The 26,655-nt window shown below is 38.1% G+C and overlaps 1 protein-coding gene across 6 annotated transcripts in view; it reads left to right on the top strand.

The window, feature by feature from the left end:
- The window catches only part of LOC126765199 (electroneutral sodium bicarbonate exchanger 1), a 784,165-nt gene that overhangs the window by 44,586 nt on the left and 712,924 nt on the right, over nt 1-26,655 (top strand). For all 6 annotated transcript variants that reach the window (XM_050482808.1, XM_050482806.1, XM_050482807.1 and 3 more), the window contains exon 2: nt 3,127-3,230. In XM_050482808.1, coding sequence (XP_050338765.1) covers nt 3,137-3,230 — 94 coding nt within the window. In that variant the 5' untranslated portion in view covers nt 3,127-3,136. The remainder of the gene's footprint in view (nt 1-3,126; nt 3,231-26,655) is intronic.

Raw genomic sequence — 26,655 nt, 5'->3', positions numbered from 1 at the left:
GATGATTGCTGGTTCGCAAGTGTGTCATATTCGTAGACCCATGTCTGGTCACCAGTAATTATGCGTTCCATGAAGGTGGGCTCCAAATTGGCTTGATCCAGCATGTCTGCCACTACCTGCTCTCGATACCTTTTTTGAAGGAAATTCAGCTCTATCGGAACAAGTCTTGCAGCAACGCGTGGCTTGATCCAGCATGTCTGCCGCTACCTGCTCTCGATACCTTTTTTGAAGGATATTCAGCTCTATCGGAACAAGTCTTGCAGCAACGCGTTGCATGCCCAATTTTTCATGCATATTCGTACGTACGCTCTCGTGTTACATCTCCAGTTTAAGTGCAATTTCTTTGAAGCTCACATGGCTATTTTCGGCAACAATTTCCTTCACTTTTTCAACGTTATAATCGGTCACACTCGTTGAAGCCCGTCCAGAACGAGGCATGTCTTCGACGGTCTCCTGACCCTCCTTGAATGCTCTGTACCGCTCATAAGTGCGCGTTTTTTATAGAGCAGATTCACCAAACGCCTTCTCCAACACTTTCAATGTATCGGTACACGAAAATTCGTACGCAACAAAAAATGTAACACAAACAAATTTATCAATATTTTCGGTCTTTGTAAAATTCGACAAAACCCTACTGGGGTCGACTGACATAAACAGCTGCTATAAAGACACTCGCCGACAGATCGCGCTAATTTTTGGCATCATTGTTAACATGAGCTATGAGCGTTCTGCAGCACCCCACATCACATCACCACACATCACGTCACGTCACAACACCTCATCACACAACAGCTCACAGCATACCCCAATACACACACACGCATCAAATACCGATCATTACTACAACACAACAACCATACGATTATTAACGAGACGACTCGTAATGTCAGCTAATATTCACCACCCAAACCATCAAAAGGGATGGCTCCGACCGGGATTGGCTCTGATCCGTTTCATCCGTAAGGCAAGACAGTCGTCCGTGATATTCAGTTTTCTTAATTTTTATTTAACCGCAACCATCACCGCAATTTCTTGCTTTTTATCAACTCGAAAAGTGCCGTGAAGTATCGAGTTCGCCAACAGTGTCCAACATTGGAATTTCGATACATACAATAAATTAGAATAAAATAAGATTCTATTGTGATACTAGAGTGAAATAAGTATTTTATAACGTGCGAAAATCAGTGCTTTATTTTCCAACTCATAGGTATACTATAGAAAGTAAGTATACCATTGGCACCCGGCACCCGAATGAAGGACAGTTATAACAACCATATTCTTCGTCTTCTTAACCGGCGTAGACACCGCTTTCGAATATAGCCGAGTTAACAACAGCGCGCCAGTCGTTTCTTCTTTTCGCAACATGGCGCGAATTGGAAATGCTAAGCGAAGCCATGTGCTTCTTCACTTGGTCTTTCCAATGGAGTGGAGGTCTTTCTCTTCCTCTGCTTCTCCCGGCGGGTACTACTTGCATACGGTTGAATACTTTAAGAGCTGGAGTGTTTTCGTCCATCCGGACAACATGACCTATCCAGCGTAGCCGCTGTCTTTTAATTCGCTGAACTATGCCAATGTCGTCGTATATATCGTACAGCTCATCGTTCCACCGAATGCGATATTCGCCGTGGGCGATGCACAAAGGACCATAAATCTTTCGCAGAACCTTTCTCTCGAAAACTCGTAACGTCGACTCATCGGTTGCTGTCATCGTCCAAGCCTATGCACTATATAGCAGGACGGGAATTATGAGCGACTTATAGAGTTTGGCTTTCGTTCGTCGAGAGAGGACTTTACTTTTCAATTGCCTACTCAGTTCGTAGTAGCATCTGTTGGCAAGAGCAATCCTGCGTTGGATTTCCAGGCTGACATTGTTGGTGGTGTTAATACTGGTTCCTAAATAGACGAAATTATCTACAACTTCAAAGTTATGACTGTCAACAGTGACGTGAGAGCCAAGTCGCGAGTGCGACGACTGTTTGTTTGATGATGGAGATATTTTGTCTTGCCCTCGTTCACTGCCAGACCCATTTTCTGTGCTTCCTTGTCCAGCCTGGAGAAAGCAGAACTAACGGCGCGGGTGTTGAGGCCGATGATATCAATATCATCGGCATACGCCAGCAGCTGTACACTCTTATAAAAGATTGCACCTGCTCGATTAAGTTCTGCAGCTCGAACAATTTTCTCCAGCAGCAGATTGAAGAAGTCGCACGATAGGGAGTCGCCTTGTCTGAAACCTCGTTTGGTATCGAAAGGCTCGTAGAGGTCCTTCCCGATCCTGACGGAGCTTTTCGTGTTGCTCAACCTCAGTTTACACAGCCGTATTAGTTTTGCGAGGATACCGAATTCAGACAGCGCGGCATAAAGGCAGCTCCCTTTCGTGCTGTCGGAAGCAGCTTTGAAATCGACGAAGAGGTGGTGTGTGGCGATTCTCCTTTCACGGGTCTTTTCCAAGATTTGGCGCATGGGGTATATCTGGTCGGTTGTTGATTTTCCAGGTCTGAAGCCACACTAATAAGGTCCAATCAGTTTGTTGACGGTGGGCTTTAATCTTTCACACAATACGCTCGATAGAACCTTGTATGCGATGTTGCGGAGAATAATCCCACGGTAGTTGGCGCCACCTTTTTTATGGATATTTTACAAAGAAGCTGATGCATGCTCCTTATCAGTTCTTCGCCGCCGTGTTTGAATAGCTCGGCCGGTAATCCATCGGCCCCTGCCGCTTTGTTGTTCTTCAGGCTGGCAATTGCTATTCGAACTTCTTCATGGTCAGGCAATAGAACGTCTGTTCCATCGTCATCGATTGGGGAATCGGGTTCGCTATCTCCTGGCGTTGTGCGTTCACTGCCATATATCATTTGTTCGTAGAATTTTCGAGCATTAACCCTGTCGGCCAGCGTACTTTAGGTACTAGGAGTTGGTTTGCTTTATAAGAAATGTATAGCGTAGAAAAAGTAAGCTAGAGAATTTTATATCGTAAATATGTATTGGCAATGATGATTATTTCATTTTACCTATATATACGAATTGTTATTTTAGAATAAAAATGTCTTAAATGGTAATATTAACTTAACGATGAGTATAAAGACTGTTTAATCATTTAAGTTATTATTTAATTTTTTATAGCCCGTGCACAATGCAATCACCCGTGATAAACGATGAAGCATCAAAAGATCCGAAAACTACTGAAAATGATTTCTCACAACATTTCACTGAACATGATTTTGAAGGTAAATATTAATAGTAGTAATTTCAGGACATGCTTACAAAGAGATGGACGGACTTACTCTATAGAATCCAATATGCTTAGTTCATACACACTACGAGTATATATGTACATATGTATGTATGTCAATGCAGCTATTCCTCTTAATTGTTTGATCATCTGTTCTAGCATTTTTACACATTTAATGCGAAATCTCTATGTCATCTTATGTAAAAAGAAATTAATCCTTTGAAATATAAATCTAATGGACAAAAATTACTCTACAATGCAAACCAATGCGTTGACGTTACGGAACAGGAAAAAGAGCGGCGACCAGACTGTAATTGTTCCATTTAATGACGGAGACAATTCTAGCCCTGTGAAAGATCACAAAAATATTTAATAGTTGCGGCATTTACTATGATATTTTATTGCTCTTTTATTAAATTTTAGAAGATCGTAACTATTATTTATTTATATTAATATCATTTAAATCATACTAATTTCTTTATCGACTATTTAAACCATCCAATAACAAACTATTAATGAATATATTGAGGCTATTTACTTGCGATACCAAAGGAACGAAATTATATTTTGGTTGAGTCAGCACATCAATATCAATCAGTATATGTACATATATAACACAGATCAACTGATATATAGTCAATTGTAAGGATGAAAATCACTATACTGGCATACAAGACTACGAAATGTATTACGGTATAAATAGTATCAAGTCAAACTGTAGTTTCAAAGCCTCCATATAATTTTAGGTAAATAGGAGTTAGGATAAATATTAAATCGACCTCAGGCCAAGTTCTTATCAGAAGGGCCATTTAAATTCACTCTGATATCTCACACATTTACCGAGCTTTTCGGTAAAAAAATTATCCAAAATTAATACAAATGGAATAATTCTCGAATAATTCAAGTTGTTACAAAAAGGTATGTATGTATATACTAAGAAGTTTCTTATAAAATTAAACGCTGAATATATATTTTTATTAAGTGGTAAATTTTTTTATGTTAATATATCTTTAATGCAAACAATCTCTTAGGACAAACCAATAAAGCCAAATCAACCAAACTTGCAGAATTAATTTTAGCACCTTCTCACATATATGAACTGTATGTTTTTAACACCCAAAATTAATCGAGATCTTTTTAATAAGAGTGTGTCCTTGTGCATAAATTAAAGTTGGAGGTTCCCCGCCCATTTTCCCGCTTCGACCTTAGCTGTCTCAAACCATCTCTTTCAGTAGTTTTTACAGTGAGGTCGAAAATATCGGTCAACGTTTGAGATATATAGTATTATAGAAATTCGGAAATAATCTCTTTCCGATAAAAAAATGTCTGTAGGTAAAAAATGTAACCCATTTCCCATCCCGTTTACTCATCGGATAAATAACTTGTTTAGCTCCCATGTACCAAATAGAAAGAACTTGCGCCTGACTTTGCATCCCATACGTGAACAAATCTCTGACGTATTTTACAATAATTTAGTGAGCATGTTTTTCTATTAACAACGCATCTTTATACCTAAAATGTATAAAGTAGGATGATAACTTGCTATCTAAGCAAAATTAACTGAACGTATAATGTAACAGATGATACTGAAAAAACAGAAACTTCCATGTTAATGGGGAATATTTATTATCATTCGAAAGAATACTTCGCATTTACTTTAGGCAAGATCTGAATGGCCAATCCACTTGCCCAAAACGTGAATTTATCTGCTCACTAAAGTGTTCTCTCAATAAATCCAATGATTGATGCGATATGTAAGAAGTCGCGCCGAAATTAAAGACCGATAAATCCACTGGCCCACAAACCATACCAAACCGTTGTTTTTTCTTGATGAAACGACAGCTCTTGAATATCTTCAGGTTGCTTCGACACAAATGCAGCAATTTTGCTTGTTTACATACCCATTGGGACATAAATGGGCATAAATTACATAATCCTACATTCGTATCACTATTTAAGGAACCTAAAGAACAATTTTGAGACTGTTATGCTAAGAGGTCTGTGAGGAATTTGAGATGTCCTCATTACGATTTTCTCTGCAATATCTCTTTATTTATTGAATCTGCTTTTTGTTTTAAAACCCTAACAATAAGCTATAAAATCTTAAATCTATTTAAAAACAAGAAAAAACGTTAACTTCGGTTGCTCATATACCCTTCACAGATGCATTTCTTTTAGTAACTATGTGTTCAGTTTGTATGGAAGCTATATGCTATAGTAATTCGTTCTGAACAATTTTTTTTGGAGATTGTATTGTTACCTTAAGATTCTTATTCATGCCAAATTTCTTGAAGATACCACGTCAAATGCGAAAGTTTTCCATACAAGCCCTTGATTCCGATCGTTCGGTTTGTATGGCAGCTATGTATATGCTATAGTAATCCGATCTGAACAATTTCTTCGGAGATTATATTGTTGCCTTAGAAAATAATCTATACCAAATTTCGTGAATATATCTTGCCAAATGTGAAAGTTTTCCATACAATCATTTGATTCCGATCATTCAGTTTGTATGGCAGCTAGCAACAATTTTTTCGGAGCTTACATTGTTATCTTAGAAAGTAACCTGCGCCAACTTTTGTGAAAATGCATTGCGAAATGTGAAAGACGGTTTTTCAAAGTTCGTGTGGTTGTACCCGACACAATCAACTGGGGTGGAAGAGGTGGTGAAACAGGCATCGATATTTGGAAATCCGAGGCGGATTGTTACAGATAGGGAGGCTGCCTTTACCGCAAATGCTTGCAGAGATTATTGCAACAAGGAAGGTATACAACACCTGCTGATTGCAACGGGAGTTCCTCGTGGCAACGGTCAGGTAGAACGAGTGTATCGTATAGTTATTCCAATACTCTCAAAATGTGTTAGAACACTCCAACTCAGTGGTACCGACAAGTGCCAAAAGTTCAACAAATTATGAATAAAACCTCTTCGCGTAGTACGGGGATAGCACCCTTCAAAATACTTACAGGTCTTAATATGCGCACTTCAGATGGTCCAGAATTACAAACTATGTTAGACGAAATAGAGGTTGAAGAGTTGAATACGCAACGCGACTTAGTGAGACAAGAGGCAAAAGAAAACATAAAGGTAATTCAGGAAGAGAATGTTAAAACATTCAACAATAATAGAACGGGGAATTTTAGATAAGGAATTAATGAATTAGTCGCAATTAAAATAACGCAGTTTGGGATTAGCATGAGATTAAGACCGAAATATTTCGGACCAAACAAAATAGTCGCACAATTACCACACAGAAGAAACTAAGTAGAAAAAGTAGGAGTCCATGAAGCACATAACAAGACCACTACAGTTGCAGAAAATATGAAGAAATGGGGTTAGTTATTCGAGGGCGAATAACTTGTCAGGACGGCCGATTGTGGGATTGGAATTGATATCCGAATTTCATAATTGATCATAATTAATAGATAATTGGCAACCACTTATTCGAACATCGAATAGTGGATTCGAAATAGTGGATTACAAAGAAGTTGTGGGCGGTAAGGCTTTGCGTCCATCATAGTGACGAAAGTATTACGATTCCTGATTATAACTCCATGGTGTAAAGAAGTACTGTGTAAAGAAGTGCCGCCTCGCCAAAGGCCAATCTTCGATTATATAAAGTATCGAGAGTAAAGTTAAATTGCATTATTGTAATAACAGTTGTGTTATATTTATGTGGCATTAAAATTGATATTTTTGAAGTAGACGAATTGTAATTTGGAACTCAACTCTGTTACCTAACGAAATGTATAAATTTTAAGTTTCTTCTTGTTGCTGATTCATAATTTTTCCGAAATTTGAGTGTATGAATTGAGAGTGTGAATAATACTGCTGCATAATGTATGTATGTATATAAAAGTGGATGAAATCAGCACCAAATAAACGGGCGCAAGCTTAAACACAAAGAGAAAAACATATCGTGTAATTTTTGCTCAATTATCGCATAAGAATTTTTTTATGCAATTGAGTTTTTGATGCAGTGTCATACTTACGTACTATAGTGTGAAAAAGAAAGAATCGATTTTTGTTTTGTGTTCTTTAACATACATACATATCTATATATACACGTCTAATAATTTACCGTTTGATTCTGCGAATTATTGAACTGTACATTTTTGCATGCTCTCCTAAATGAAGTCTCGCAGTTTCTGAGAACTACTTTCGGTAAAACTATTACTACTTTTTACTCTCGAAAATATAATGTATAGTAGGCATATTTTCGAGAGTAAGAGCTGGTATTTTTTTCGAATTTTAGTGTACATGAAAATGATACCTGAATTGGATATTGTATTTTATGAGGCGAGCAAGGCGGTAAACGAGTATGCACTGAAATATCTTCAGCCCTCTATTTATTTCCTAATATTGTACATAGATAGTACCATAGAGCATCAATTGGGGAAATGAAGACATATTACCGCAGTTGCGCTTCCCAAAATCGTAACAAAACTGTTCTACAAACTTTAGAGTATTTCTTTAAATTAACACATTTTATGAACAAAAATATAAATTTAACTTATGTCGGCTTCGATTTTATACAATTGAGTTGTTTTTTAGTTTTTCTAGCATATGATTAATTTGATAATTCTACCTTTCAGAGTTTAACTTTCCTTATAGTGCTGAAATATTAAAAAGTCTTGTATCACCTAAATCTAACCGAGATAGATATGGAGTAATATATATGTTCTATATAAATAATTGAGATATCGTAATGAAAAATGGTACACAAATTTCAAAACATGTGCCAAACGCCACAAAACGCCAATAATAGAAAACTTATAATTGCAAATTAAGATAGAAGACTGTAAAATGGTTCAACGAATCTTAATAACAAAGGGAACCTGCAGTATGAAACTTTTTTAAAAGGGAGCGCGTATATACTTGTACATATGTATGTAAAAGCCCCTAAAAGGTTCGTTGAACTAGTATACATGCATATATGTAAATGAACAGAGTAACGAGAAAAGTTGATTATCTGCCTGTCCGTCCGTACGCCCATGTAAGCTCTAACTTGAGTAAAAATTGAGATATCTTGACGAAACTTGGAATGCAGGTTCCTTAGTACAAAAACAAAATCGAGTTCGTAGATGGGCGTAATCGGACTACTGCCACGCCCACAAATTACCATTAGCCGAAAACATGTAAAGTGTCATAACTTAGCACTAAATCTAATATGTATATAAAATTCTCGTGTCACGGTGTACGTTATTAAACTCCTCTGAAACCGCTCGACCGATTTTCGTGAATCTTAGCGTGCATATCGGCTAGGGTGGAGAATCGGACAACATCTATTTTTCATCCTCCTAAATGTTAAGGGAAATTGAAAAAATTCCCAAAAAGTAACATTTTTCCATACACATTTTTTTTCAATTTTTGTTGGTTTTGTTTTTCAATATTTTTATTTGTCAAATATTTGAATCATTCAATTTCGGTTGCATGCTTTTTTATTCCGGCTATTCAAAAGAAAAATTATTGAAAATTATTCAGTGAAAACGTTATATTTCACATAAAGTGATCAATTACAGATTGAAATTTCTTTCGAAGCCACGAAGAGGTCGCGCTAATATCGGTCGGCGTTCCTTTTGTCATCAACGTATGGCAGCCCAAGACACATGAACGACTATTCCCAGGATGCGATGACATATATGTGGTATTATGGAACGCGGTCAATCAGCAAGCGATCGTCAAGATGTCATAGCACGACTTTTCAAACAACAGCAGCGATGTTTGATGGACTTTATCTTGAAGCAACATATAGTATATATGATGCTGTTAGATGCTGAATGTGTTCTGTTGAGTACCAAAAAAACGTTAGCCGCACGCACACATTCTTCTTTGGATGGTGGATGGTAGTTACACCAGATCAAACTGATGAACTCATTTCTGCGGAAATTCCTGATGCAGAGAAAGATACAGTATTATACCAAATGTTGAAAACCAATATGGTTCATGGACCTTGCAGACACCACAATCCCACTTCGGGTTGTATGTCTGACAATAAATGCACGAAACACTATCCAAGTGCTTTTCTTTCGGAAACTCAAACTTGAAATGATTGATATCCACTATATAGGCGTCGCTCACCAGACGACAATGGCAGAACATTCAGCATTCAATTTAGAAGAATGAATATTGAAGTTGACAACGCATGGATCGTATCATATTCGCCATTATTGTGTAATTCACATTCAAAACTCATATCAATGTTGAGTATTGCAGTTTGGTGTAATCGATAAAATACGTTTGTAATTACGTCACCAAAGGAAGCAACATGGCGGTTATTGGTCTTGAACGATACGGTCGATACGTGAACTGCAAGAAAGCGCTTTGTAGGATATTTACTTTTGCAATTCAGGAACGTTTTCCGACTGTTGTGCGTCTCGCAGTTAATTTGGAGAGTGTATTTCAACCCAGAGAATACAGTACAGCCAGTGGTAACACCGCCAGCAACAAAATTAACATTAACGAGTTTTTTCTCAACTTTCGTCAGTGATCCGTTTGCGAAAAAATTGCTCTATGCGGAAATACCTTGACATTACACCTGGAATGCATCGTCAAAGAAATAGTTGCGCAGAAAGCAAGGCCAACCAGTAGATTGACATTCAGGTGTGTTATCAACTAATGCATTAGGACGAATTTACACAATCCACCCGAAAAACGACGATTGTTTCTACCTTCGGTTGCTATTGATTAACGTACGCGGTTCAACTTTATTTGAGTCATTGTGTACTGTGAATGGTACGGTGTGTGCAAATTTTGGAGAAGTAAGCCAGCAATTACAATTGCTGGAACATGTTAATCACTAGAATGAAAATGAAGTACGCACACTTTTCGCTATAAACATTTAGACAAATCAGCCTTCAAATCCGCGTCTAAAAATTGGAAATGCATCAATTCCGGTGGTTCGATATCAATTCAATCTGTCGTTTATCAATTCACGAAAGATGAACTCATCACAAATGTTCGGACATTGGCCAAATTATTGTAACTATGATTCCTTAAGTGCACGGGCAATGTTAGCTGCCAAAAATACCGATGTTGTTCACTTAATTCAAAGTCAAGTTCCGGGAGACTTGCGCTCATACAAATCGATCGATCGTCATGACAATAAAGACGACGCCGTAAATTATCCCGTGGAATTTCTAAACTCTTTGGAGAGGCTTGGTATGCCACCGCATTATTTGCGTCTCAAAGTTAGATCTGTCGTTATTATGTTCCGCAATCTGCGCTATCAAATACAAGGGGGCAGAATGCTTGATTCTAGTTATTCCTTTGAGTTCTAACGATTTGCCATTTCAGTTCCAACGCATTAAATTTCCAGTGAAAATTGCATTTGAGATGAGAATCAATAGGACGCAAGGATATTCGCTAGAAGTGTGTGGCATAAATTTGGAAATGCTATGTTTTTCACGAGGCCGGACATACGTGGCGTGCTCACGAGTTGGAAAACCATCTTCTCTGTACATTTACGCACCGAAACAGAAACAAAAAAATATTGTTTATCAAGCTTCGTTACATTGAAAAAATTTGGAAAAATCGAAAATAAATGATTTTCAACACAACATAAATTCAACTTTCTTTTCATTTCAAAGCACATCATTTCAGGTAGGACAACGGCTGCCGGGTCAGCTAGTTAAGATATAAAACTGTAATTTGGCACATTTTAAGCAAGCATCAGCATTAGCAAGGGGCACCTGTGGATAAAAAATTTTGATAAAGTAGGTCTGGTCCCGCTCACTAATATGTTTCATGTGCATATCCCTTAGACCACTAAAGCTACAACAACTAAATTCGCCCAGCATGAATATTACAAGAACTCCTACCAATAGTGTGAAAATTGAAATCGGATGAAAATCCCGCTCACTTCTCATATAACGGTACTGTTCAAAACTACTAAAAGCGCAATAAATCGATTACTAAATGTGCCAGAAATGCCGGGTTGGTATGACAACGCATTATACGGACCGAGGTAAAAATTAGACGATGGGTGTTGAGTTTGTTGAATACCAAATCTCGAGCCCCGACTAACCGATTTCGATAAAGTTTGAAAGTGGTATTATTTTCATATTCCTATGATACGCTGTGAAAACGAACGAAATCACGCCTACTTCCCAAATAGCACAATTTTAAATTCCACTTGATTCTTTTACTTTCCAGTACGGAAATCAAGAAGCAATTAATATTATGGGTTCAAGCTTTGCACGAATAAAACCTTTAGTGTATGCTCCTTTATGCCAAAAAAATGTTCAAATTTTAACAACACTGTTCAAGACCCTAGGTATCGAATATGTGGACCGCAGTACCTATATTTGACTTTTGTTCGGAATGTGAGATATGCAATAGAAATTCAGATTTAATCCTTTCCCTGCAGTAGTAATTCTGTGTATCCAAAATTAGTGGAATCGGGTGAATACCTCCATGAGCCCCCAAACACTTATTATAAAGATTTTCGAACTTCCTGGTGACTTTATGCTCAATGAAAATTTCTGATCGTATTTTACTCATAACAGTATTACATTATTACCTAGCCCCATATGACCATTAACAGGATTTTGGAACATCCGGCTGATTTTATATAAAGACTACCTATAATGATTCTGGTTTTTCTAACAAATCTTGCGCCAAATATATACGTAGGTTAGTGTAAAAGTTATATATGGTGTATGGATATAAAAAAATGCTTAGATTCCAATCCTCTGGTTGACGTTTTACATCGTAAGGTATTTCCCTGACTTTGATTCCAGCAAGTTGCAAGAGTATAAACTGTTCGGTTGCACCTTTTCTTACTTGTTTACCATACATTCGATTTTTTATATTTTCTTCTCCTTGGTTAACTTTTTACAACATTGCAAATTTTAATTATAATTTTCAAAATTTGTAACTATAGAACACATTTTAGCATCAGTTTTTTTAGCACGGACATATTAATTTTACCCCGTTCGACCAAAATTGCATGTTTTAGTTGCTTAAGGCTGTCGTATTGGTTGGAATATGCATAAATTTTGCCTTAAAGAATACTCCACAGATCCTCGATCATTCATCATCATGTAAATCACCTGCAAAATCAAGGTGTTCGTTTCCAAAAAATCTCTGTGGATTTCTGCATTAGTTTTGCCTGGAGCAAAGCAAATTTTGAACTTGCCTTATGACATGCTGTCCTTGAGCGTTTCAAATCCCTTCAATATTTATGAAGACCATCTGGTCCGTCCAAATTAATTTTTTACTTTTTTCAAATATAATAATATGATGCTTGCATGAACTTTTAATTGATGCTAAACCATAAAGTAATTAGAATATGTACCAAAAATTTTAGCTGTGCCATTAACACAACACAAGTTATAAAGAACAACAATTTTGCACATACATATACACTGACGGACAAAAGTTTTGACACAGCTGATGTTGGTTCCTTCAGTTCTCTGTAATTCCCTAAATTTATAAGAACTCGACCAAAGCATGTAAAATTTTTCCATTGAAAATACACGAAAATCGTGATTTTTTATCTTGGCCCTAAAACACTGTCCTGTGGTACACCAGCCTTTATCTGTTGACAATCTGATATGAAATCTCCTACTTTCACCGAAAAGTGTATATTATTTAAATAAGACTCCAATGTTTGATACAATTCTAAAGGTAGAATTGTTTTAATCTTATTTAAAAGGCTACACCTTATCAAACGCCTGAAATCCGTGAAATTGGATAGTGTCCGAGACTCAGAATTGCATTTAAAAGCAAGGAGAACACTTCTACAGCAATATTTGGTAACTCAATTAGCACTTTTGGGGTTTTGGATAGTTTTATGAGACTCTGTGTTGGGTTAGCTGGACAGCTCAAAATTGTTCTTTGGGTAATTAGGTTGAAATACCTTTTTCACGTGATTTACAAAACAATTAATTGGTGGCTTCATGGACTTTTGGGCTTTTCAAAGGGAATGTTGCTGCCTTGAATTTGGACATACCGTCTTTATATACATACATTTCAGTGCTTAATTCTTCCTAACGGTTAAGCGCTTTTTTAATTTACATACAGCTGATTTTAATTGAAGCTGAGTGGAGGGGAGCGATTTATCTACCATTCTCGTCTTGGACGCTTTTTTATACCCTGAACAGGGTATATTAAGTTTGTCACGAAGTTTGTAACACCCAGCAGGAAGGGTCGGAGACCCTATAAAGTAGATATATAAATGATCAGTATATCAAGCTAAGTCGATTTAGCCATGTCCGTCTGTCTGTTTGTCTGTCCGTCTGTCTGTATATATACGAACTAGACCCTCAGTGCTTAAGATATCGTTTTGAAATTTTGCAAACTTCATTTTCTCTTCAAGAAGCTCCTCATTTGTCGGAACTGGGTATATTAAGTTTGTCACGAAGTTTGTAACACCCAGAAAGAAGGATCGGAGACCCTTTAAGTACATATATAAATGATCAGTATGTCGAGCTAAGTCGATTTAGCCATGTCCGTCTGTCTATCTGTCTGTCTGTATATATACGAACCAGTCTTTCAGTTTTTAAGATATCGTTTTGAAATTTTTCAAACGTCATTTTCTCTTCAAGAAGCTGCTCATTTGTCGGAACTGCCAATATCGGATCACTATAACATATAGCTGCCATACAAACTGAATGATCGGAATCAAGTCTTTGTATGGAAAACTTTCACATTTGACAAGATATATTCACGAAATTTGGTATAGATTATTTTTTAAGGCAGCAATATAATCTCCGAAGAAATTGTTCAGATCGGATTACTATAGCATATATCTTGTATGGAAAACTTCCTCATTTGAAGACATATGAGCCCTTGATTTTGAAAGTGGTATAAGTCAAAAATTTTGAAAATCTATTTTATCAGCAATTACTTATCAAATCTTAATAAAATAACGTAATCTGAAGAGATTAGCAGCACGCCATGCAAATTAACTCTTTAAAATGTGTTTATTTTTTAGTTGTTAAATGAAATACAGATATTGTTCGTTTTGATAGTGGTATAAGTCGGTGTGTTCACAAAGTAATTTTGTCATGTCTTCAGATAGTGGTTCAGGTATGATGAAGTAAAACTTTTAATATAAAAACCTACATACTATTTAAAGTTAATTGTAGACATTTTACGGCGAATAAATATAAGTAATGCTCCCAAGAAATGGAAACGAATAAGAATGATATCGTCTTCTGATGAATTAGCTCATAGTTTAAAAGTGAATTCGGAACCCTTACAAATGGAAAAAAACAAAATGAAATCAAGAAAGAGAACACGCAATCAACAGAATGGTGCACAAGATATCGTGCAGAGGAATATGAAACAAAGAACTGTCAGCCCGTGAGTGCTAAACTTTTCGAAAATATAGATTGTCTTTGTTCCAAAAAGTGTTTAAATGGAATCGGATATGAACACAGAAAAGCTAATTTTGAATATTTTTGGAATTTAGCAAGTTTCGAAAAACAGAATATGTTTCTGTATCGTTTGATTAGAAAACAATCAATAAAACAAAAACGCTCCAGAAATCACAAAGGATATATGAGAAAATGGAGTCTTAAGTTTCATCTATATGTATGTATGAGTTCGGAAGTTTCTGTTTGCAAAACTTTTTTTTGGATACTTTCAAAATATCTAACGGAAGATTAAGCCGTGCCTTAAATTCTGAAACACCTAGAATGGATGGTCGTGGCAAAATGGCTAGTTCATCTAGAAAAACAGATGAAGAAAAAATTAAAGTAGTACGAGATCATATTCCGAGTTTTTCAGCACGCGATCACATCACACTTCAGGTCGAAAGTATCTAAGTGCTGACTTAGATATTCGAAAAATGTATGGGGTATATGTGGGAAAAATGTGACGAAAATAATACATCATCTGTAAAGGAGTGGACTTATGGAAAAATATTTAATACTGAGTTCAACCTAAATTTTCATACTCGTAAAGACACGTGACAAAAGTGTGATTCGATAAAACTAAAAATTGAAGCATCCAGTAATGAAGAAGAGAAGTTGCATCTTATGGAAATTCATGATTCACATCTTAAAAGTACCGAACGGGCTAGAAAAAGTTGAACAGATCACATACAAAAAAACAAAAGATAACCCGAGTGAAAATTACGGATTCACATTTGAGCTATACAAAGCGCTTCCTTATCCAATACTTTCTGTTTCGGTAGCTTACTATAAGCGCAACATGTATGTACATATACAATTTAGGGTTTCATTATTTCAACAACGGAAATGCTAAAATGTATGCATGGGATGAAACAATCGCCTCAAGAGGATCACAAGAAGTTGCGTCCTGCATCTTAAAGCACATTCGGGGCATTACCATTCAACAGCATATAATAGCTTACAGTGATGCCTGCTCAGGACAAAATCGAAACATTAACAGAGCTTTAATATGGTTAAAAATTGTTCAGTCATCTGATAATAATGTTGAAACAATTGATCATAAATTTATGGTATCCGGCCATCCTTGGTTGTATAAGTCATTTATAAAGTCATGCAGTTAATTTTGAAAGTGGTACAAGTCATTTCAAAACCACATTTTCTTTTAAAAATGGCTGTAAATTTCACAATCATAATAAATACTTGTTTGTTGGGACTACTTTACTGTCGAAAAATCATAATCCATAATGCAAGAATATTTTTTAATCCTTTAAAATGCAAAACTCTAAATATCTCGAAACAAAAAAAATATGACTTATACCACTTTCAAAATCATGGGCACATATCATCACGAAATTTTGGTATAAGTTATTGTTTATAGAAATAGTGTAATATCAGAAGAAATAGTTCAGATCGGATTACTATAGCATATAGCTGCCATACAAACCGAACGATCGGAATCAAGGGCTTGTATGGAAAACTATCGCATTTGACGTGGTATCTTCACGAAATTTGGAATGGATTACTGCTTAAGGTAACAATATAATCTCCAAAAAAAATTGTTCAGAACGAATTAGTATTGCATATAGCTTCCATACAAACTGAACACATAGTTACTAAAAGAAATGCATCTGTGAAGGGTATGTTAGCTTCGGTGCAGCCGAAGTAACCGTTTTTTCTTGTTTCATTTACAAGCTTTTCTATTTGTCTATTAGAGATTTTTCTGCATATATTTTTCGGCTTATAGCTTTTGTTTGGTGGTGCTAACACAGCTGCGCTAGTATATCATTGAGTTATCATATGCTTTCGTCAATATCTCTTCCTGTATTTATTTTGTACTCAACATTAATGTGGCTACTTACGTATTTTTTGTATTTTAGCCAATTCGTTTTATAAGATGTTAGACCCACTTTTGGATCAACGAATATGGGTGGTTCATATAACTTTATTAGTACAGGAGAGTATTCAGAAGATAGGTCAGAACATGTATCAACTGTTATGTGCGATTTATCTATATTTTCGATTAGAACAAAATCGATTAAATCTGGTATTTTGTCACGATCACTAGGCCAATATGTCGGTTTACCAGGAGATATAGTATGTCAAGGTTATTGTGCCTATTTATAAAAGTGTGATACAGCTGTCATCTTTTCGGATGAATTAGTCGTTAGTCCTAATACGTGTGTTTTGCATTGTAATCTCCACCTCCTAGAAATCTATTGTTTAGTATTCCAAAAAGTCTCTAAATTATATGTCTGTAATTTTAAATCGAGTTGGACAGCATATGGGCGTCAAATTTAAGTTCCCGCAGCGATTTTTTATAGTTATTGTTGTAGCTTGTAATTGCGCTGTGACATAAGATTCTAATGCGTGGTGATTTAATCGTCTAACCAACACTGCTGTTCCTCCATTAGCCTTTCCATCTGTGTGGTTTGTAACATAGAGCCTAAGTCCCGGTATAAAGAAATTGTTTTTGTTCGTAAGATGAGTTTCTGACAATAGCATTACATCAATATTATTTTCATCCAGAAATCTAATAAGTTCCAGTTTATGTTAGTTAACACCGTTAGCATTCCATAAAGTAATGTTCAATACATTCATTTTTTACTTAAAAAAGTTTGCAAAATTTGGTTTTGTTATTTGATTTTCTCTTGAATCATATTTTGCATTGAAACCGTAAATTGGGCCATAAGGTTGAAAATTATAGTTTCAACGCTTCCATTTGATTGGTTTTGGGGCAATTGTGCAGTACTGCCTTTCACCACGTTTGCATAGCTCTCTTGTGTAGCATTGTCTTTCAGATTTACTGGTTTTGCAATATGGACGGGGATTTTAATATTTTCATCATTAGACAGTTTCGTTTTTAAGTCCTTATATACAGGGCAACCCCTATAGTTTGCAGTGTGATTTCTCCCACAATCATTTAATTCTTTACTTAAATCCTCTTTTTTAAGACTTATTTGGATTTGGAATGCAAATCACCACACACCACACAGACACTGCGCAGGGTGCAATATGAATTCGTGTGTTCATATTTTTGGCAGTTTGTGCATTGTAGTGGACCATTTATTTTATGTGGTTCCTCAACTGATATTCTGCGATGGAGCAGATATTTTAGATTGTAAATCGGATGTGTTTCGTTTTTCTTTGGTTGATTAGAATTTGTTCCTGTTAAAAATATTTACTACTGATTTTATACTAAAACCACCAATGCTTCTTTAACATCGTTAGAGTCTATCGAAGACTCTATATCTTCTGGAGCTCTTCAGTTGGTAAGAGTAGTAATTCTTGCTATTATTTGATAAGAATTTTGTGAGATGTGGCAACCCCAAAGTAATGTGGCAACCCCAAATGCAACTCTGCAAAAAGCATAGATATGGCAACCCAAAAACCTGATAAGCTTGACGAACCGCCATTTTTTCTTCTTCTTGGCGCATCATCCCGACTGCTAGCACGATTCATCATTTTCGCTCTCCATTTCATTTTCATTTTCAATCATCAACTTTGTATCAGTATTTTATATTTTAATAAATCTAAAATTATTGTGGACATCCCACATATTGGTGACCCCGACGTGATCGAAAAATGACGGAAGAAGAAGGGGTAAACCAGGTAATAGAAAATTTGCAGCATCGGAGCCAATTGGCAGGGGACATCCAAACCCGCAACGTGGAAGTAGCCAAAGTTTCCATCAGGATCTCAACATTCCGGCACGCAAAGCCAGAACTGTGGATGGCGCAGGTCGAGTCACAATTCATCGCTGCAGGTATAATGAGCGACAAAACAAAGTACCACACCGTCGTGGCCGCGATCGAAAGCAACGTGCTAGCCCAAATAAGCGACATAATTCTTAATCCACCGAACAGTGAACTGTACACCACGCTAAAAAATCGAATAATAACACAATTCGCGGACTCGGAGCAAAAACGTGTAAAAAAGCTTCTGCAGAAACAAGAGCTCGGTGATATGCGTCCATCGCAGCTCTTGCGCGAAATGCGAAGTCTAGTCGGCAGCGAGATCAACGATAATATACTAAAGTCCATTTGGATGAGTCGGTTACCTTCCAACATGCGACTAATAATTTCCATTAACAACGAACCGCTCGACAAAGTTGCCCTGCTCGCGGACAAAATATGTGAGGTTAGCGACACCCCACACGTACACGTGGTCGAAACTCCAAACACAGCAATAGCCAATCAATCCAGCATCGAGCAGCAGCTAGCCGAAATCACGAAAGAGATAGCCTCAATAAAGGCGAACATAAATCGTCGGCCTAGAAGTCGCAGCAGAAGCCGTCCTCCGTCACGTTCCGGTATGCAAAACAACAATTCGAATGGTTTGTGCTGGTACCATAACAAATTTGGTAACGATGCCAAAAAATGTCGTAGCCCTTGCGTGAAAAAGTTAAACTAACTAGTCTGTCGCCAATGGCGGTCGACGACAGGCTCAACGATAAAAACCGCCGCTTAATCGTCCGAGACAAAAAAATCCGCAATAAACTTTCTCATCGACACGGCAGCTGAAGTCAGCGTAATTCCACCGACGCAACAACAACGTAGATGCCCAGACAAAAACAACTACCTCTACGCAGCAAACAGGTCCACTATAAAAACTTACGGCGAAAAGACTATTTTCCTCAATCTGGATCTACGCCGCCAATATTCCTGGAAGTTCATCATTGCTGATGTGTCACAAGCCATCATCGGAGCTGATTTTCTATCGCATTTCAACTTAGCAGTCAACCTACGACAACCCAAACTCATCGACGACGTCACAAACACCAGTAAACTGTGTTCAATATCATATATATATAAAAAGGTAGTTTCCAATTTATCTTACACCAAAGCTTACCAGCCGTTCCACGATTTATTGAGGGAATTCGAAGACATCACGATGGATCAGTCTTCAGTCAAAAAACCACAACACTTTGTCACGCACCATATCGTCACCAAAGGACCACCAGTCTAAAACGAGGCGCTTATCTCCCGAGAAGTTAGAAGCCGCAAAAGCCGAGATACAACTCTTACTGAACGCAGGCATCTGTCGTCCATCGCGCAGCCCATGGGCAAGCCCGCTGGACATGACAAAGAAGAAAAACGGCGAGTGGAGGCCTTGTGGGGATTTCACGCGACTAAATGTCGTCACCGAGCCTGACAGGTACCCCCTGCCACACCTGCACGATTTCACTCATTCCCTGCATGGTTGCAAAATTTTTTCCACACTTGATCTGCGTCGGGCCTACCACCAGATTCCTGTGGAACCGAACGACATACCAAAGACTGCAATTACAACGCCATTTGGCATGTTTGAATTTCCGTTTATGTGCTTTGGTTTGAGGAATGCCAGTCAAACGTTCCAAACATTCATGGATCACATCTTCCGCGAATACGACTTCGCCTGGCCATACCTGGATAATATTTTGATATCATCGAAGGTTATGAATCAACATCGTCATCATCTATCGTTAGTATTTAAAAAGCTACGCGAGTACGGCCTTGTTATCAACCGTTCGAAATGCACACTTGGTCAGCCGCAAGTTGAATTTTTAGGTTTCAAAATAGACAGCAGTGAAATTTTACCCCTAGAAGAACGAGTACGGGCAATTCAAAATTTCAACCTACCTTCGAGAGTATGCGATTTGCGACGCTTTCTCGGTATGGTAAACTTTTTTCGCAGGTTCTTGCCTTGCGCCGCAGAAAGGCAGATGACACTATTCAACCTCATAAAAGGGAACAAGAAAAACGACACAACGCCAGTTGATTGGACAGTTGAAGCAAAGGAGGCATTTCAACAATGCAAAAACGACTTATGCAAAGCAACTTTACTCGCTTACCCAAAACACAGGGCGCAACTCAGTTTGACGGTTGATGCATCTGGAGCTGCGGTAGGAGCTGTACTACAACAACTCGAAAACGATCAGTGGCAGCCACTAGGTTTTTATTCCGAACGCCTTACTGAAACACAAACAAGATACAGCACTTATGATCGTGAACTTTTAGCGGCATTCAAAGCAGTCAAATATTATCAACATATGCTAGAAGGAAGAGAATTTTTCATCCTCACCGACCACAAGCCATTGCAGTACGTGTTCCAGCAAAAGCTTGAAAAGGCATCTCCGCGTCAAATACGTCATTCGGAATTTATGGCACAATTCACAACAGACATTCGGTAAATTCCTGAAAGAGAAAACGTTGTAGCTGATGCAATGTCACGTATTGACGCCATTCATACTCCAAGCACCATCGACTTCGCCAAACTTGCGGAGAGTCAAAAGTCTGACCCAGAGCTAAGAAACTTACAAGACTCCAATACCAGCCTATTAATCAAACCTTTCACGATTCCAGGCACCGCTGTAGACATCTTCTGTGACGTAAGCACCAGCCAAGTCCGACCATACTTAACTCCTTCCTTTCGTAGAACATCTTTCGACTCCATACATAACATGGCACACACCGGCGCGCCTAAAACAACTAAATTGATGGCAGAAAAATTTGTATGGCCGAGTCTCAGAAAAGATTGCCGCTTATGGTCCAGGCAGTGCATCCCGTGCCAAAGAGCTAAAGTACAGCGCCACAACAGAGCACCGTTGTCGACATTCATGTTAACAGAGCAACGATTTGACCACATAAATATGGATATCGTCGGACCACTACCACCTTGCAAAGGTTATCGATACTGTTTGACAATAGACGATCGTTATTCCCGATGGTTAGAGGCAATCCCGCTCGAAGACATGACGACAGAGACCATCGCTTTCGATTTCTACACGCATTGGATGGCTAGATTTGGAGTACCGAGTAGAGTAACAACGGACCAAGCAGACAATTTGAATCTACACTATTCCGAGAACTTTCGAGACTTTTAGGCATCAAGCACCTACGTACCACTGCGTATCACCCCGCGTCAAACGGAATTATAGAGCGATGACACAGATCATTAAAAGCAGCGATAAAATGCTACATGACAGACAACTGGGTCAAAGTTCTCCCACTCATCCTCCTAAGTTTTCGTTCCTCATGGAGAGATGATTTAAAGGCGACACCCGCAGAGAAGGTATATGGAAATACACTTCGATTACCTGGCCACTTCTTTGCCGAAAAACATATGTACGCACAACGCCAACGAAGGTGAATTCGTCGAAAATTTACGCATACGCATGCAGTCACTAAAGCCGTCACCAACTACAAACAACTCAGCGCACGTACCATTCGTAGAAAAGAACTTACACTCAACACCATCAGTCTTCGTGCGAAACGACTCAATTCGTCCACCTCTTCAACCACCATACGAGGGACCATTTCCCATAGTCGAACACGGCGACAAATTTTTCAAAGTCAAAATCCGAGGGAAGTAAACATTACCATCGACCAGTTAAAAGCAGCTTTCGTCGCCGAAGATTACAAAACCCCGTCGAATCAAACAGTTCAACACAAAGAGTACCAAACAAAATCTGGTCGTCGAGTACGCTTTCGTCTTCCCGATGGGGGGGAGTGATGTGGCAACCCCAAAGTAATGTGGCAACCCCAAATGCAACTCTGCAAAAAGCATAAAAATGGCAACCCAAAAACTGGATAAGCTGTCAGCTTGACGAACCGCCATTTTTCCTTCTTCTTGGCGCATCATCCCGACTGCACGCTTCATCATTTTCGCTCTCCATTTCATTTTCAATCATCAACTTTGTATCAGTATTTTATATTTTAATAAATCTAAAATTATTGTGGACATCCCACAGAGCAGATATTTTAGATTGTAAATCGGATGTGCTTCGTTTTTCTTTGGTTGATTAGAATTTGTTCCTGTTAAAAATATTTACTACTGATTTTATACTAAAACCACCAACGCTTCTTTAACATCGCTAGAGTCTATCGAAGCTCTTCAGTTGGTAAGAGTAGTAATTCTTGCTATTATTTGTATTTTTTTGTTTCATCTATGTTGCCTTTTCTCAAGGGCACAATGTGAAATTTGTTTATCCCTATTATATTGCTTATTTTGGAAGGAAGGGCATTTGAGCTACGCTCACGCAAATAGATTGGAGGGGGTTTGGCATTCACGACTGTGGTGGTACCCTTTGCATCGACGTTAGGCTCTTTGCTCAGTAAGGCAAATCTGTTGCTATTAAGAATTTCTGGCTTTTTACAATTTGGCGTGTCTGGTTGAAATTTTTTGGTATTGACCTCTGATTTAATAGGACTCGATTTCCTTTTAACATTAATGTGGCGGTCAATACCAGTCTAAACTGATGTCCAGCGTTTGAAAAACTACGCTACTCACGTAACATTTCATTTTGCTATCGCTACCGCTCTCAGTTTGTCGGGAGCCACAGCAGAGCCATAGCATAACAAGTAAAATTATGTGCTCTGCTTCTCTCCGAGTTTTGTTAGGTAAAAAATTATAGCTGAAACGAGAGCAAAAAATGAAGTACTGGGCTCTGCTCTGGCATAGCGGTTGCGAAAAATTGGGAGCGGTTTAATTAATTGAATAATTCAAAAAAAAAATGTTATGCAAATCATTTTGGCACTTGTTGCGTCAAATGACTTTATAAATCCTTAATCAAATATTTCAACAAATAAATTAATAAAATGAATTAGATTATAATTGAATAACTTATAAAATGTTTTTTATATTATGTAAAGTATTTACCATTTTTATATTACCAAAAATCATCTATTACAAATGTATTACAATACTCAATTACTATGAATTTTCGAGATACATTTTAACTACATATACTTTCCCCTTTTTTATATACATACATACGTACTTACCATTAGTTTAAGGTGTTAGGTTAAGTTTTAGGCTAAACCATGAAATTCTGGTAATAAAGAATTCTATTGTACAAAACCCATTTTCGCGAACGTACGTTTTCCTAATCGGCATCATTTAAATTCGCTTAGGCACCCAATTAATTTGTTCGTCCTAAAAACACTTGGTTCAGAAGAAAAATCAGTATAACCCATATAATAAGCATTTATGGATATGAAAATTTGTACTTATTTTTTCTTTTTTTAAATAACTAAAAAACTTAAATTTTCAAATTATTCTTTTATGAATTTGAAATATAAGTTTTGTAATTATGAGTTGTATTGAATTGTAACATAAAGATATAAAACAAGGATACGTGTCCTTATCCTGCTTCTATGCTACCTCTCCACCAACTCGGTTCAGTCGTTCTTGAGTTATAACCCTCCCAGTCACGAGCGGTTAAAAAACCAGTGAAACAGTAGGTAGTAAAGTAGTGAAAATTCTAACCACACCTCACACGTACGTATACATGCGATCAAACATCTCTGTTGCGCTCGTTCAGCAGTGTCATATAAAAAAGTATATCTGTCCTGCTCTAAAATCCCTAATCGACGGCTGATGCAGGGTTGAATTTTCACTTTTTAAACAGCTGATGCAGGGTTACATTTTCTCTTTCCTAATTTAAAATATTTTTAAATTTCTAAACAATTTAAATTTAATTTTTTTTATTTTTCTTTATTAATAAACATTTTTTACAGAATTTCAAATATGTTCAATAAAAAAATTATTAATATCTGAAAATAAAGATTACATATATAAATTGATAATAATGCCTGAAAGAAAATATTAATTAAATAAAAATAATAATAGCATCTGTGGTTTACTAACTAGTGAACTCACCTTTATTTCCGAAACTCACTTGTTAGTTTTTTGTTATAAAGGAAATAACGCACAGCACAGGCTTTTTTTGGAATTTTAAATTTCGTAAGTGTATTTTATTGCAGAATATGCTCAAAACGTTATAAATTGATCGAATATCTCACTCGGCGGCGGAATCAACGAACGTGGAAGCAAAAGAAGATGCTGCGAAAAGCGTATGCGCAATGCTTGGAGTGTCGACTCGTACAGAAACCAAAAACGAAGTGTGGGCGGCTGGAGTTGTCCGTCCCTTTTGTTGAAAGTTGTTGTGTTCTAGTTGGTAGTGTGGTGTCATGTTTGAGTGTATTGGTGTGATGTGAAAGGTGAGTGGTGAGTGAGGTGTGCTGTTCGTTTATGATGATTTTGTCTGCCAATGTGGGGTGTTGAAATGTGATGTAGCTGTGTTTCATGACGGTGTAGACTGAGAGTCATTTGGACATCCCGGCCCCCCTAGGCAAAGTATTAGCCTAGTAATCTTTGCAATTGTTGCAATGTGGCCACCACGTTACTGAGCCCAGTGGGTTGGCGAGACCGCGGCCTAGGTTGACGCCGCAGCGTAGAGGTATTATGTTGTTGGCGCCAAGTACGTGTTCGGGAATCTGGAGGTGGCTCAGCTCTTCGTGGTCGTGCAGCACGGTTCGCCTGCGGTCGTTGGGTCGTAGCATGACTGGAGGAGGCAAGTGTTTGTCTGCCGTCTCGATGAAGGAGTGTGTGATGCGGCCGCATGCCGCATGCGGACGTACACTCAGATGTGGAGTGGGTAGTTGCCAGACAGTTTAGGCAGTGGCCATGTGCCTGGACAATCTGCTGGCGAAGCGGAGGCAGCATCCTCTTAAATATGCCGCAATGCGGCAACCTGAGAGGGCGGCGGCAAAGCGGGCATCGGAGGCGCCGCGGCTCTGCTGGCACCGGCGTCGGATTTGCGGTAGTCATGTGGATCACCCATCTATTATTACTTTTGGGGTTCATTAATATACTATTCGTGGTTCGTTTGGCGGGTTATATCGATTTATCGTTTTTTGTTTACGGTTTACGTGTCGGTTTTATCGGCTGTGGGCGGTTTAAAGAGCGGCCGAGTTAGTGATCCGTTTTGCGTACGGAGATCAACAACGCGAATGTGACCGTCGGAGCCGTGGTAAAGCTTCTCTATGTGACCAAGCTTCCATTCAGTGGGGAGCAGACAATCGCCATTAATTAAGACACAATCTCCAAACTTAGGCGCGTTTTCGGGTGTTTTCCACCGGTACCTTCTGTGGAGGTCCTTTAAATAATCTTCTTTCCATCGAACACTGAAAACATGATGGAGAATTTTAATTCTTTCCCATCTGTTTAATAAGGAAAGCGACTCCACGACTGGCTCAGGTGTGGCCAGAATGGGCGCTCCTTTAGGAAAATGCCCTGGTGTAAGGGCTGTAAATTCGGAGGGCAGCGAGAGGCCGAGAGGCCGAGAGTTGAGAACGGCTTCAATTCTGGTTAAAAATGTCGTAAATTCTTCATAATTAAATTTATAAGTGCCAGCTAGCTTCTTGAAATGTGATTTGAAGCTTTTTACGGCTGATTCCCATAAACCACCCATATGTGGAGCGCTAGGGGGGATAAACTGCCAATTGATACCTTGGGGAGCATATTTTTGTACAATGTCGGGTGAGACTTGTTTCATAAAATCCACAAATTGTTTTTCTGTGGCTCTTTGAGCTCCGATAAATGTTTTACCATTATCGCTCATTATTTTGGATGGGAAGCCATGTCGTACGACGAAGCGAGCAAATGCCGCGAGAAAAGCCTCCTTTGTCAGATTGGTACATAGCTCAAGGTGTACTGCTTTTGTCGTAAAACAGACAAAGACAACCACATAGCCTTTCTTCAAGGTGAGAGGCCTTAGCATGGACGCCTTTATTTGAAAAGGCCCAGCAAAGTCGACACCTGTGGTGGTGAAAGGCAGAGCGAAGTTGCAGCGTTCCTGTGGAAGTGCTGCCATAATCTACGTTCTCATTTTCTGCTTGTGCATAGTGCAGACCTTGCACGTGAAAATGCACTTCTTGATTTGGGGCTTAAAGCGGGGAACATAGTACTCTTGGCGTACGATATGTTGCATGAGGCGATGTTCGGCGTTTAACATGAGTATATGGATATAATTGATGAATAATGTGGCAAATGAGGTTTTCGCTGGTATTATTATGGGATGGCATTCGTTATACGTAAGGCTGGAATTAGCAAGCCGGCAGTTTGCACGAAGCAGACCTTTCGTGTCTATAAATGGGTTTAATACTAAGATTGAGCTTTTTTTGTCAATTGGCTTCGATTCTCTTAGTAACTCTAGGTCGCGGCTGAAGTAGCGTGTTTGGGTTGATGCGATAAGAGCGACCTTCGCTTTTTTAAGTCTTGTTGCGTCAATGTAT

Source organism: Bactrocera neohumeralis, unplaced genomic scaffold, assembly GCF_024586455.1.
Source record: "Bactrocera neohumeralis isolate Rockhampton unplaced genomic scaffold, APGP_CSIRO_Bneo_wtdbg2-racon-allhic-juicebox.fasta_v2 cluster10, whole genome shotgun sequence".
Lineage (NCBI taxonomy): Eukaryota > Metazoa > Arthropoda > Insecta > Diptera > Tephritidae > Bactrocera > Bactrocera neohumeralis.
This window is presented reverse-complemented; position numbering and strand designations above follow the sequence as displayed.